At 45.3% G+C, this 14,148-nt stretch overlaps 2 protein-coding genes across 4 annotated transcripts; one reads left to right on the forward strand and one right to left on the reverse strand.

Annotated features, from left to right (window-relative positions):
- Window positions 1-824: 824 nt before the first annotated feature.
- Window positions 825-11,399, reverse strand: LOC101611539 (O-sialoglycoprotein endopeptidase). Of its 2 annotated transcripts, XM_004670162.3 has the most exons (11): window positions 10,997-11,394; window positions 8,792-8,911; window positions 8,479-8,654; window positions 5,124-5,219; window positions 3,724-3,773; window positions 3,551-3,629; window positions 2,462-2,527; window positions 2,100-2,190; window positions 1,802-1,877; window positions 1,318-1,416; window positions 825-1,052 (listed from the first exon to the last, which is right to left on the reverse strand). In XM_004670162.3, the coding sequence occupies exons 1-11, from the start codon at window positions 11,109-11,111 to the stop codon at window positions 1,013-1,015; spliced, it is 1,008 nt and encodes a 335-aa protein (XP_004670219.1). In that variant the 5' UTR covers window positions 11,112-11,394; the 3' UTR covers window positions 825-1,012. The 2 variants fall into 2 exon arrangements, with proteins under 2 accessions (XP_004670219.1, XP_045012095.1); XM_045156160.1 differs by lacking the exon at window positions 2,462-2,527 and having other exon boundaries at window positions 10,997-11,399.
- Window positions 11,350-14,114, forward strand: Apex1 (apurinic/apyrimidinic endodeoxyribonuclease 1). 2 transcript variants are annotated; one of them, XM_045156161.1, is made up of 5 exons: window positions 11,350-11,580; window positions 11,805-11,928; window positions 12,109-12,296; window positions 13,053-13,245; window positions 13,371-14,114. In XM_045156161.1, exons 2-5 carry the CDS (start codon window positions 11,871-11,873, stop codon window positions 13,886-13,888), a joined length of 957 nt encoding a protein of 318 aa, XP_045012096.1. In that variant the 5' UTR covers window positions 11,350-11,580; window positions 11,805-11,870; the 3' UTR covers window positions 13,889-14,114. The 2 variants fall into 2 exon arrangements, with proteins under 2 accessions (XP_045012096.1, XP_004670220.1); XM_004670163.2 differs by having other exon boundaries at window positions 11,355-11,585.
- Window positions 14,115-14,148: the final 34 nt, after the last annotated feature.

Genomic DNA, 14,148 nt, shown 5'->3' on the forward strand with positions numbered 1-14,148 from the left:
CTGTCTTGGGAGGGGGTCTTGATACTTGTCATATCTCTGCTGAGCCAAAGGACAGTGCAACTTCCACTTCTGCAGCCACACTGAGAAGAGATTTAGAGAATGCCCGGGCTTGGAATCACAAATGTTTTGAAGAGCTAGAAGAAAATTCATGATTAGATGCACAAAGAGTCCTTACAAGAAACCAGATCTCAGAATAGGAACGTTAAGGTCACTTTCAGAGGAGGCTGAGAATATATGAAGCTTGCAAATGGCTGCCCATCTCCAGAGTGCAAAGAATTTCAGGAGTTTGGTAGTGGGACTTAAAGGGGACAGAAAAGGATGAAGAGATACATGGTTACCAGTGGGTAAAGATGACAGGCTTGGCAGTTCAGGCCTTTTTGCGGCAATATATACAAGAAAAGGGCTTGATGACTTTAGTTTAGGTGATGTGGTAGGAGAGAAGTTTATCTAGTCCTCTCAAGCGAGAGGACATGTTTGTAGAGTATGCAAGGGGACATGTGTAGAGGGGCACTTTTACTCCCCAGTTACAAATCAGACATGTCCCTGGGCTATTTTGCGGGAAACATCTATTTCAAAGAATTCAATAATGAGTTGAACTCTATACCAAAACACTGTTAGTTATGGTAATACTAATGTTAATGAGATGGTAGGAGAGCACCTATTTTTCTTATGCTTTGTCTATGTTGAAGCCTCCAAGACAATCTGCACCATCAGCTAAGGCACTGCATGGGAACATGCCTGCATATCTACTGACCCCCCCATTAGTAAAAAATTACCCAATGCTAATGCTGTATTGATGATGAAAAGCAGTCCCATTACCAACATACAAAAATCAAAAATATTTATTGCTGCATTATCCTGAGGTTCCACAGGGACCTCAAACCTTATGTAGAATCCACAGACTTGGCAGGAGAAAGAGGGTTCCATGCACTGCCAAATCTCCACATAAGGAGAATAAGGCACAGGTCCTTTAAGTTCCACTTAGGGAACTGCTGCAATCCTGCTGATCTTGCTAGTCCCTCCATGTGACTTCTACTTCATCTGTCCGATACCTGTGGAAAAATAAGAAAAATTTGGAGGAGGATCATCCTTTAGCATTGTTCTCTCCTTTTTTCCCTCTGAGATAACATCTTGCTATAAAGCTCAAGCTGGACTCAAGATTCTCCTGCCTTAGCCTCCCAAGGGACTGTAAGTGTATATCACGCCCAGCTCTTAGCATGTCCTATTCTCTACCCTCTGTTCTCAAACATTCTTACCTGCTGGTTACTGGCCCATCTCCTACTCCTATCTGTCCTCTCCCAGGAGTGAATCACTCACCTCTGGGTAATCCCAGATTCACTGAGGGGAGTCCTGTGTCCAGCCTGAAACATCTCCCAGCCAGCTTGGGCTATCATGGCTCCATTGTCAATACAGAACCTGGGAAAGAAAAGAGATAATGAGGCATGGAGAGATGGCTTAGTGGTTAAAGCACTTGCCTTCAAAGCCAAAGGACCCATGTAAGCCAGATGCACAAAGTGGCACAAGCATCTGCAGCTTGTTTGCAGTGGCTTGAAGGCCCTGGCACATCCATTTTATCTGCACTTGGAAGACAGAGGTAGGAGGATCGCCATGAGTTTGAGGCCACCCTGAGACTATATAGTGAATTCCAAGTCAGCCTGGACTAGAGTGAGACCCTACAGTGAAAACCCAAAAGGGGTGGGGACACACACACACAGAATGAGAATGAAACTTGTGATCTAAGGACAGAAAAAAAATTCATAATAATGGGAAGACAAGAAACCAAGAAAGTGAGGAACTTTACCTCTCGTCTGTTGCATAAAGCTGGGCTCCACGTTCCTGGCACATAGTCCCCATCATCTCTTGCAGCCTCATGTTACCTGCAAGGACATAAAGAACAGAGGGAGCTTAGTTTTGGCCATCTGTCCATCAATTAGTTGTAAACTGAGGACATGTTAGTAGGGGACTAGGAGGCAAGTTTGGGAAGCATAGGACAAGAGATGAAACTTAATTCCTCTAAAACTTTTGACTATTTAGAGTATCCAAAGGAAGTTGCACAATGTCAAGGCAAGGAAAAAGGAACATTGTTCAATGATACATACAACCCACTCCTCCCACAATGAGGGCCTCCTGGGAACCACAATGCGCCATGGCTCGTTCTGTGATCTCCACCAGCATTGCAAACACGGTTTCCTGTAGAAGACACACACAGTGGAAACATCAGAGGAGCATCCCATCTTATCACACTATATAAAGCTCCTCCAGATGTGGCGGCACACACCTTTAATCTCAGCACTTGGGAGGCAGAGTTAGGAGAATCACTGTGAGTTCAAGGTCACCTTGAGACTACATAGTGAAATCCAGGTTAGCCTGAGCTAAAGTGAGACCATACCTCAACAAACCAAACCAAACCAAACCAACTCCTCCAGCCTCAACCTTCCACACCAGCCTTTCCCTTCATTACCTGCAAAGAGAAACAAAGATCCTCAGGAGTACAGTCACCCGTGGCCAGCATTCGCTGGGCCATGTCCTATGATGACAAGAGAAACACACCAAACATGAACAGTGCTTTGAATACGGGAGGAAAGCAAAAATGGCTTACCCTACAGAGATTACTTACTTCATCACAACTCAAGTTATCAGCACATCCCATATCACACACCACTGCCCTTCACTGTCACCCAGCTACAAGGAAGGCAGCATTCTTCTTCTTCTTCTTTTTTTTTTTGGTTTTTTGAGGTAGGGTCTCACTCTGGCCCAGACTGACCTGGAATTCACTATGGAGTCTCAGGGTGGCCTTGAACTCATGGCAATCCTCCTACCTCTGCCTCCCGAGTGCTGGGATTAAAGGCGTGCGCCACCATGCCCAGCTTAAAGGCAGCATTCTTTACCATTCAATTGTTAAGCTGCAAGTGATAGCTCACATCTATAATCTCAGGGCTCAGGACACTGAGGTAGGAGGATGGCAGTAAGTTCAAGCTAACCTGGGCCCTTGCTTCAAAATAAAAGATTCTTCTCTTTCCCTTTTTTTCCCAAGTAAGGTCTCATTGTAGCCCAGGCTGACCTGGAATTCCTATGTAGTTCCAGGCTGGCCTCAAACTCACAGTGATTCTTCTACTTCTGCCTCTTGAGTTCTAGTATTCAAGGCATGTGCTCCCAAGCCGGACCTCCTTCACTTTTTTTTTGGGGGGGGGATTGTCTCATGTAGCTCAGGCTGGCCTCCAACTCTTGATCCTCCTGCATCTACCTACCAAGTGCTGAGATTTCAGGTATGTTACACTACTCTATCAGGCTCGCCTTTCTTTCTGTTTATCTGTTTTCACTGTATTAGAAACTGAGCTCCATGTAGGGAAAGATTTCTATTTGTTCCATATTATCTAGAACAATGCCTGGCACACAGAAAATATATAGCAAGTGTTTGCTAAATTAATATATTGAGCATCTGATATAGGTGAATGCTATGCACAGGAAGTATAAGGGTGAGTAAAGCAATATATTGTTTAAAAAAAGCACAAAAGTGTTTCTTTCTTGTCTCCTTACCATTCACACTCACCTCAATGAAAGAAAGAATCCCTGAGAATGAAACATCCATCCCCTTTACAGTATATGGGAGCTCAATGAGTTTCGTACCTCTATGGAGAAATAAGTAAAGGCACTAAACCTATAGTCAGCTGTTGTACAGCCTCTGAAGCCCCCAAAGCTTTCTTCAACTTTATGTCCTCTTACCGCTTTGCCATCTGCTCAATGTTGTAGCCTGGACTTGGGTCATTGGAAATCTAACAGAAGAAGAAAGTACAGACAATCATGGAACTAAACATAATGCAAAATATAGAAATACATTCTTGTACATATATATGGTAATTATTCTATGATGCCTCCCCACATAAGGCGAAAAAAAGTAATCAAGACATTTTTTGAGCTGGAAAGATACCTTTGTGGTTAAGGCACTTGCCTGCGCAGTAAAAGGACCCAGGTTCAATCCCCCAGGACCTACATAAAGCCAGATGCACAAGGTGGCACATGCATCTGGAGTTCATTTGCAGTGGCTAGAGGTCCTGGTATGCCCATTTTCTCTCTTTCAATTAAATAAATAAAATTTTTAACCAGGTGTGGTGATGCACACCTTTAATCCCAGCACTCAGGAGGCAGAGGTTGGAGGATCGTTGTGAGTTTGAGGCCAGCCTGAGACTATATAGGGAATTCCAAGTCAGCCTGGGCTAGAGTGAAACCCTACCTCGAAAAACCAAAATAAATAAATAAAAACTAAGGGGCTGGAGAAATGGCTTAGTGGCTAAGGTGTTTGCCTGTCAAGCCTAAGGATCCAGGTTCAATTCCCCAGTAACCACATAAGCCAGATGCACAAGGTGGTACAAGTGTCTGGAGTTTGTTTGCAGTAGCTAGAGGTGTGCCTATTCTTTATTTGCTGCTTCTTTTCTCTCCCTCCCTCCTGCCTTCTATCTCAAATAAATACATAAAATACTTAAGGTTAAAAAAAAAAAACACAAAAAACTTTTAACCAGGTATGGTGGCACATGACTTTAATCCTAGCACTTAGGAGACAGAGGAGGAGGATCATTGGACTATGTAGTGAATTCCAGGTCAGCCTGGGCTAAAAGGAGACCTTACCTCAAAAAGACAAAACCATACAATATTTAAAAAGACACTTTTTTCTTTTCAAATTTTTATTATTAACAACTTCCATGATTATAAAAAGCATCCCATGGTAATACCCTCCCTCCCCTCACTTCCCCTTTGAAACTCTGTTCTCCATCATATCCCCTCCCCATCTCAATCAGTCTCTCTTTTATTTTGATGTCATGATTTTTTCCTCCTATTATGATGGTCTTGTGTAGGTAGTGTCAGGCACTGTGAGGTCATGGATATCCAGGCCATTTTGTATAAAAAGACATTTTTATAGAATTGTGTTCACATTTGCACAAATAGTAGATACATACACATGCATCTTGTGCTGACACTTAAAAAATGGCAGAGAATAAATTTAAGTATGCAGGAAGCCAAAGACATATTACTACTTCCCCCTTTCATTTCTATGGCTTCCCAGAAATTCACCCACATCTTCTGTTCCTTTGCACATCTTCTGTTCCTTTGCTGTCTCAAGGGCCTACCTTGAGCACTCGAGCAAAACGATCCAGACAATTACCAACAGCAATATCAATGGTTTCCCCAAAGATGCGGTACCGATGTTCCGAGTAGGCTATCACCTGAGGATGAAGATGTCCATGAAACCTCACATTATAAAGAGGAGTATGTGGCTTTGGGGAAGAAAGCAATACAATATAAATAACATAAATGCAGGTACTAGACATTCCAGTAAGAAAAAAAAAGGGGGGGGGGAAGCTGGACGTTGTGGCTCACACAAATTAAAAACTGGTGAGGCTGAAGCAGGAGGACCGCCACAGGCTGGAAGTCAACCTGGGACCAGCCCAGATTGTATAGCAAGACCTTCACTCAAAACAATGAAACCAGGGGGCTGGAGAGCTGGCTCAGTGGTTAAGGTACTTGTTTTCATAGCCTAACAAGCCACCAAGCTACGTTCAATTCCCCAGCACCCACATAAAGGCAGATGCACAAAAGTGGCACATGCATCTGGAGTTTGTTTGTAGCAGCCGGAGGCCCTGGCATGCCCATTCTCTTTCTCATTCCCTCTCTCTGCTTGTAAATAAATAAATAAAACCAAGGGGCTGGAGAAATGGTTCGTCATTTAAAGGTGTTTGCTTGCAAAGCCCGATGGCCTGGGTTCAATTCCCCCTTAACACATTAAGCCAGATGCACAAAGTAGCACGTGCATGTGGAGTTCATTTGCAGGGACAAGCAGTGCTCACATTGCCAGCACATACATGAAAACTGAATGATGCAGAGGAGTTTAACAAAGCTCCTTTCAAGAATGACACACATTCGTGATGCATTCCTTATTTTAGTAGAACCTAAAACAAACAACAAACAAGCAAAAAACCCAAAAGCAAAGGCAGCTGGGTGCAGTAACCTATGTAGACTTTCCAATAAAAAGCAGAAAAAAAGGGAAGCAAACATGGTTGTATAGGCCTGTAGTCCCAGCACTCAGGAGAAGGCAGGAAGACTGCAAATACAGGGCAAGCTTGGACTACCACAGTGAGACCTTTCCTCAAAAGCAAAAAGCAGGGCTGAAGAGATGGCTTAGCCATTAAGGCATTTGCCTGCAAAGTCAAAGGACCCAGGTTTGATTCCCCAGGACCCACATAAGCCAGATGTACAAGGTGGAGGATGTATCTGGAGCTCAGGCTGAAGGCCCTGGCGTGTGTGCCTGTTCTTTCTCTCTCTCTCTGTTTCTTCTCTTTCAAATAAGTAAGCAAAATATTAAAAAGAAAAAAAGCAAAAAGCAGCTGTGTGTGTGTGGGGGGGGGGGCACCTGCCTTTACTCCCAGCACTAGGAGGCTGAGGTAGGAGGATCTCTGTGAGTTTAAGGCCAGCCTGAGGCTACAAAGTGAATTCCAAGTCAGCATGGGTTAGAATGAGACCCTGCCTCTAACAGCAAAAAAAAAAAAAAAAAAAAAAAAAAGAAAGAAATGGTGCAGGTTTGGACTGGGGAGATGGCTCAGTGGTTAAAGGCACTTGCTTTCAAAGCCTGTCAGTCCAGGGTTCAATTCCCAGTACTCACATAAAACCAGATGCACAAAGTGGCACATGCATCTTGTGTTTGTTTGCAGTGGCAAAAGACCCTGGGCCCATGCACGTATATGAAAGAAATTGTACAGTTTGTAATCTCAGCTGTTCCGGAGAAGGCAGGAGAAAGCACAAGTTTGAGAGCATCATATATGAGACTCCGACTTAAAAAAAAAAAGGGGGGGAGATGGGTGTGGTGGAGTATGCCTTTAGTCCCAGCACTTGGGAGGCAGAGATAGGATTCCCTTGCCATGAGCTTGAGGCTACCCTCCTGAGGCTACGTAGTGAATTCCAGGTCAGCCTGGGCTAGAGCAAGACCCTATCCTGAAAAACAAAAACAAGCAAGCAAATTATTTATTTAATTATTTGTTGGGGGGGGATAGAGAATGGGTGCACCAGGGCCTCTAGCCACTGCAAATGAACTCCAGACACATGTGCCACCTTGTGAATCTGGCTTTACAGGGGTACTGGGGATTTGAACCTGGGTCCTTAGGTTTTACAGGCAAGCACCTTGGCTGCTAAGCCATTTCTCCAGCCCAGAAGTATTTTTTGAGTTTTGGTTTGAGAAGAAGCCTATATACTCTGAGGATTCCCCGGGTAGATCCTAATCTACATATCATGGCAGATGAAAACGGTCAGTCATTTCAAATACATTTTTCTAGCTCATATGTTTCTGATATATCCCCGAGGCAGGCTTATTTGTGTGTACTACTAAGAAACAAACTTGTCCACAGAGACAAGGAAGAGTCTTCTAGGTTATTCCACAAGTGCAGGTGCTGGGAAACAAGGTCCAGTTGAAGGACTTCAAGATCTCACAGGGCTAGACAGATGGTCCTTTCTTCATTTCCAATTACAAGAGAGTACATCTTCTTCTTCCTTTTATTGGCATTTTGAGACAGGGTCTTACTCTACAGCTCAGGCTGGCCTTAAACTCATGGTAATCCTCTTACTTCGGTAGTGCTGGGATTACAGATGTATATCACTACACCTAAGTCTGAAGATTTTTTATTTATTTTTATTTTCATTTATCTATTTGAGTGTGACAGAGGGAGAAAGAGGGGGGAAAAAAGAGAGAGAGAGAGAGAGAGAGAGAGAGGGGGAGGGAGAGAATGAGAATATGGGCACACCAGGGCCTCCAGCCACTGCAAACAAACTCCAGGCACATGCACCCCCTTGTGCATCTGGCTAATGGGGGTCCTGGGGAATCGAACTGGGATCCTTGGGCTTCACAGGCAATCATTTAACCACTAAACCATCTCTCCAGCCCCTGATGAATTATTTTGAAAACTTGTAAAATAATGGAACTTTCAAAAAAGAAAAGGTGGGGGCTGGAGAGATGGCTCAGTGGTTAAGGCCTTGACCTGCAAAACCTAACAACCCAGGTTCAGTTCCCTAGTACCCCCATAAAGTCATATGCACAAAGTGGTGCACATTTCTGGAGTTCCTTTGTAGTGGTATATTCATTCTCTGTGTGTGTGTCTTTTCTCTGCCTCTATTTACAAATATATAAATAAATAAATAAATAAATAATTTTTTAAAAAAGAAAAAAATGACATTATTTTGAAGGCTTCAATCCATTTTCTTTCCTTTTTAAAATTGGAAATTCCTAACCTTTATCATCAGATGTATAAAACTAACATTCTAATTCTCCTGCCAAAATCTACAACTTTATAAACTCTGTTACACATTTTTCTAAAATATCATAGGTCCACATGCACCCACCTTTGGCCCCTGCAGCTCCTACAACTCACAAAGAACAAGAAGTTGCTGGAAAATGCCTCAAAAATGAAGCTGTTAGAGAAAAAAAATACTCTTAAGTACCTGAGTATTTCCTCCACTGACATACAACACAGTTGGGCTAGTGGCTCCAGTGATAAGGCGGCCCATTTCAATATGGCCTATACAATGGTTCACACCTAGCAATGGCTTATTCCACAGCTGGGCCACAGTCCGAGCAACAACAGCTACAGAAGCCAATGGGGCTCCCATGCCAGGACCTAGGAGGGCACAAATGGAAGTTAGAATCCTAGAGATTAGAACAGCTAAAGGAAGTAGAAGATCTGGGAGTGCACAGCGGAGTGGTGGTGGGAGAGACCAAATGGACACTATTTTAATACAGCCCTTCCTGCCATACCTTTGGTATAAGCAATGCAGTCAACATCCTGGGAGGTTACTCCAGCTTCCGTTAGTGCTTCTTGCAGTAGGTCTAGGATAACAGCTCGGTGGTGCCTGGCAGTATCGGCTGGAAGAAATCCTAGGAGATGCATACAGATCACATCAAAGGTAAATAGCAGTTTGTTTTTTTTTAAAAAAAAAAGACTGAGGTTTTAGTAATGTAGCAAAAGATTTTCAGACATCTGTTTTCCAAACTCCTAGGCTTTCCTTTGTCTTTCTCCCTTCCACCCTCCTCTCTTTCTTTTACTTCTTCACTCTCCCTGTTCTATTTTTGAGACAAGGCAATGTAACCCCATTTGGCCTTAAACTCACCATCTTTCTGCCTCAGCCTCCCAAGTACTGAGATTACATCACACTCAGCTTTCTTTCTAATCTCTACAGGGCTATTTAGATTTCAGAAATGCCCTTGTTCACATCCAACTCCTACATATTCAATTCAAGGTTGAAGAGAGGGCTCAGCAGTTAATGTGCTTGCCTACAAAGTGTAACAACCAGGGTTTGATTCCTCAGTACCCATATTAAATCCAGATGCACAATGGTACATGCATGTGTAGTTCATTTGCAGCAGCTGACGGCTCTAGTGAGTCCATTCTCTCTGTTTTCAAATAAATACTTTTTTTAGGGATGGCTTAGGGGTTAAGGTGTTTGCCTGCAAAGCCAAAGGACCCAGGTTCGATTCCCCAGGACCCACGTTAGCCAGATGCACAAGGGGGCACATGCATCTGAAGTTCATTTGCAGTGGCTGGAGGCCCTAGCGTGCCCATTCTCTCTGTCTCTCTCTCTCTCCTTCCCTTCCTCCCTCCCTCTTTCTCTGTCAAATAAATAAATAAAAATAAAATATTTTTAAAAAATAATTTTTTTAAAGACAAAAATAAATCAAAAAAAGACTCAATTCAAGAGCTATATACCACAGTTTTGGGTGATTTTCCCTATGAACTAAAAAAATCCCATATATAGTTTAACATTGTTGTACTGAACACATAATTATAGTATGAGAGTTGGGGAGATGGCTCAGTGGGTAAAAGGCTCGCAGTGTAAACATAAGGATTAGAGGTTGAATCCTCAGCTCTCACATAAATGCTGGACAGTATGGGTCCACAGCCTGGGAGATAAACATTAATACCAAGAATCCCCTGTTCCTCTTGGATTATTCCTCACAGCTGGCTCTTTCATATGGACCATAAAGAACACTGTCACTATCACAAAGCTTCTACAGGCACTCTATGTATATTCTCTTCAGCAGCAAATCAAATGACGGGTGATTTAAACAATTCTCTTTCAAGGTCTCAGTTGCTGAACGAAAAGCCAGTCACTTCTGACTACTAAGCTAGAAATACTTCTATTCACTTCTTTTTAGTCATTCTAAAATATTTTCAGGGGCTGGAGAGATGGCTTCGCAGTTAAGACGCTTACCTGCGAAGCCTAAGGACCCAGGTTCCATTTGCTTAAACTCACATAAGCCAGATGCACAAGGTGGCACATGCATCTGGAGTTCGTTTGCAGTGGCTGGAGGCCCTGGCATGCCCATTCTATCTGCATCTTTCTTCCTCTCAAATAAAATATAAAAAGTATTTTAAAATATTTTCAGGGCTGGAAAGATGGTTAAGTCTGTAATGCCTGAAGAACCGGATTTGATTCCCCTGTACCCACATAAAGCCAGATGCACAAAGTGGTACATGGGTCTGGAGTTCGTCTACAGTGGCTAGAGGCCCCGACGCACTCGATATCTTTGCAAATAAATAAAAATTAAAATATCTTCAGTCTATCGTTAGGATATTATTTATCATGCTGAAGTGTTAAAACACGTTATGCCCAACTACAGGACACCTCCATAACACCTACTTAAGAATGCTTTAGCACTTTAAAGGAGTTCAATAAAACACCAACGGATCCAGGTCCGAGTGCCTGTGGCCCTTCTGCTAATCATCATCCTTTTAACCCTGACGGTCCAAACACATTTCAAAAATGTCGAGGGGAGGTCAGGCGAGGTTGAGCAAGGCTGCAACCCCAACGCAAGGGAAGCAGGAGGAGGTGATGAAGAGCTCGAGGGTGGATGCAAAAAACAAAGCTGTAAACCGAGTGCACGCGTCCAAGCCCTTCTTCCCCAAGTGGAGACCAGAAAGCAGCGCGGCGCAGCGCAGGCAAGCTGGCCGCACTCACTCACCGGTGCCCGGGGGCGTGACGTAGGTGCGCCGCGGGTTGGCCAGGACCTCGCCATCCCTCACCACTCCGACGCCAATCTTGTTCGCGCTGCCTTCAAAGCCCAGTACGGCGGGCATAGTGGAGCGAGGCTGAGCACGCCGGGCCCAGGCAGCCGCAGAGCCGAGCAAGTCCTCGCCGGCCCGGGTCCCGAGCGGCGCTGGAAGGGGGCCCCGCGCCCCGCCGCCGCCTTCCCCACTGCCGGAGGCTCCGGCCGGCCTGCGCGCCTCACGGGCTCAGCCTTTTCCCGGCCTCTTCCCTCGTTCCCCGCACTGGGCTCTTCGGCTAGGGTCGCAGGGCAAGTGGTGACACCGGCACAGCCACGAACAGCCCGAGCTCGGAGCGTGGGGACCTTCAGGGACCCAAAGAGGTACGAAAGGAGGGCGCTTGTCCGTCACGTGGTAGCCACGCCAACCAATCACCCGCATCCCTCGGCACGTGAGGGCGACCTCGGGTCACGTGACCACCGCAGCTACCCACGTGGGGACAAGGTGGCGAGCTCCATTCTTTGTCTGGCGGTGAGGAGGAACTGGGTCGTGATTCCCACAGGTCAGGTGAGATTGCGGCGATGCCGGCACTGAGGTCCTGGCATGCACGGGTGCAGGTCTTTCCTTCCTTTCCGGGGTCCAGACGCTCCGAAGTCATATAGCGGGGGAGGGGGAGCTGCAGGGTTTCTGGCCCACGGAACGTAGAGCGTGGAATGTAAGGCGGCAGGGCGCGTGGGACCGGCAGTCTCCCGCTCCCTGAACTTCATGATTGCTTTGCGTACGCAGGCAGCGCGGAAGCATCTTGCTTCGTTGGGCCGCGTGGTCCCGGTGCGAAGAGTTTTCGTGACAGGCATGCCAAAGCGTGGGAAAAGGGGAGCGGTGGCCGAAGATGGAGGAGAGCCCAAAACCCGTAAGAGTGGAATGAGCTCCTAGGCACAAGCCTTTGGGCACTGTGGGCGGGGCGGGTGGTAAACACGGACCTAGTTACCATCCTGACAAGTTTGGAACAGGAGAGATTCTCCGTGGATCCACAGCTAATTCTCGGCCAAGGTTTCAAACCTTTTCCCACTGTTGGCTACTCATCTTATAGAGCCAGAAGCCAAGAAGAGTAGGGCAGGAGCAAAGAAAAACGAAAAAGAGGCAGCCGGCGAGGGCCCAGTCTTGTATGAGGACCCACCAGACCAGAAAACTTCACCTAGTGGCAAATCTGCCACACTCAAAATCTGTTCCTGGAATGTGGATGGGCTTCGAGCCTGGATTAAGAAGAAAGGTCTAGATGTGAGTAGAATTCGGGGAGTGCAGAAGATGGTTTTTTTTTGTTGTTTTTTTTTTTGTCTTTTGAGGTAGGGTCTCACTGTAGCCCAGGCTGACCTGGAATTCACTATGAAGTCTCAGGGTGGCCTCGAACTCATGGCAATCCTCCTACCTCTGCCTCCCAAGTGCTGGGATTAAAGGCGTGCGCCACCACGCCTGGCTAGTACTTGATAGTGAGTGAGCTTCAGAATTGTCACCTTGCCCCATTTCAGACCCTAAGATGTTTTCTTTTGTCTGTAGCTTTGTTCGTTTGTTTTGGTTTTTCGAGGTCTCACTCTGGCCCAGGCTGATCTGGAATTCACGTTTTTTCAGGGTGGCTTGGAACTCATGGCGAGCCTCCTACCTCTGCCTCCTAAGTGCTGGGATTAAAGGCGTGTGCCACCAAACCCGCAATCTTGCCGAAATGTCTATTGCTTTCATTCCGTTGCAGTTGTCTGCCTGCATGCCCTTTTCTCCCTAACCCCAGAATGTTGCAGAAACCTCTTTTCTATTGACTTCTTGTTTTCGCATACATATTCTCTATCTCAGTTAATTACTCAAATCTGAGCTGGCTACCTGCTGCCTATAGTCCTCAGAACGTCATGTGAGATCATTTGCCTCCCTTGTGAATCATAGGACTTATAATTGACCTTGTGCACAAGTGCTGTCATGTGCACAGTGTTTAGCTTATAAGATCTTAAAGTTATCTGACGAATTGGTAACTTCCACCTTTTCCTTCAGTGGGTAAAGGAAGAAGCCCCTGATATATTCTGCCTCCAAGAGACCAAATGTTCAGAGAACAAACTCCCAGCAGAACTTCAAGAACTGACTGGCCTCTCTCATCAGTACTGGTCAGCTCCTTCAGACAAGGAAGGATACAGTGGTGTGGGACTACTTTCCCGGCAGTGCCCACTCAAAGTTTCTTATGGCATTGGTAAGACCCTGTTGGTTCTTAATGTCTGAATTCTTCTCAGTTAATTCTCAACTCATGCCCTCAGTGTTTTATTCCTGTGTTCTGTGCTTTGTATTTTTTTAATGCTGTTTTAACCATTTCTGTAGGTGAGGAAGAGCATGATCAAGAAGGCCGAGTGATTGTGGCTGAATTTGATTCGTTTGTGCTGGTAACAGCCTATGTACCTAATGCAGGCCGGGGTCTGGTAAGACTGGAGTACCGCCAACGCTGGGATGAGGCCTTTCGCAAGTTTCTGAAGGGTTTGGCGGCTCACAAACCCCTTGTGCTATGTGGGGACCTCAATGTGGCTCACGAAGAAATTGACCTTCGTAACCCCAAAGGGAACAAAAAGAATGCTGGTTTCACTGCCCAGGAGCGTCAAGGCTTTGGGGAACTGCTGCAGGATGTGCCACTGGCTGACAGCTTTAGGCACCTCTACCCCAATACTGCCTATGCATATACGTTTTGGACTTACATGATGAATGCTCGGTCTAAAAATGTTGGTTGGCGCCTTGATTACTTTTTGCTATCCCATTCTCTCTTACCTGCATTGTGTGACAGCAAGATTCGTTCCAAGGCTCTTGGCAGTGATCACTGTCCTATCACTCTGTACTTAGCACTGTGACACCCTGAATTACTGAGACTAGGAACGCCCCCTACACACCACTAAATCTTTGAATAGCTTTCTAGAGAGATCCAAACTGTTCCTCTCCTATAAAAATACAAAATCTTCAACCAGATTTCCTTTAGTTCAAGGCTTCTGTTTTATACTCTTTACCCTCTTTGTAAAACTTAGGCAAAACTGATGACTTTCTTTGAATATCAAAGTAAAAATAAAAGGTCATAGTTCAGCTTTGTTGTCTCCATCCTTTCACACACCACCAC

This window comes from Jaculus jaculus, chromosome 8 (assembly GCF_020740685.1).
Source record: "Jaculus jaculus isolate mJacJac1 chromosome 8, mJacJac1.mat.Y.cur, whole genome shotgun sequence".
Classification (NCBI taxonomy): domain Eukaryota; kingdom Metazoa; phylum Chordata; class Mammalia; order Rodentia; family Dipodidae; genus Jaculus; species Jaculus jaculus.

What these genes read in the sequence shown, in the direction of transcription:
- LOC101611539 (XM_004670162.3), bottom strand. Translation starts at nt 11,111, where the DNA reads ATGCCCGCCGTACTGGGCTTTGAAGGCAGCGCGAACAAGATTGGCGTC. An exon ending in CGTCACGCCCCCGGGCACCG is followed by an intron (nt 8,912 to 10,996) that starts GTGAGTGAGTGC and finishes TGCATCTCCTAG; the next exon opens with GATTTCTTCCAGCCGATACT. An exon ending in GTTTTGCTCGAGTGCTCAAG is followed by an intron (nt 3,774 to 5,123) that starts GTAGGCCCTTGA and finishes TTCTTCTGTTAG; the next exon opens with ATTTCCAATGACCCAAGTCC.
- Apex1 (XM_045156161.1), top strand. Translation starts at nt 11,871, where the DNA reads ATGCCAAAGCGTGGGAAAAGGGGAGCGGTGGCCGAAGATGGAGGAGAG. An exon ending in TGGAGGAGAGCCCAAAACCC is followed by an intron (nt 11,929 to 12,108) that starts GTAAGAGTGGAA and finishes CTCATCTTATAG; the next exon opens with AGCCAGAAGCCAAGAAGAGT. An exon ending in TTAAGAAGAAAGGTCTAGAT is followed by an intron (nt 12,297 to 13,052) that starts GTGAGTAGAATT and finishes CTTTTCCTTCAG; the next exon opens with TGGGTAAAGGAAGAAGCCCC.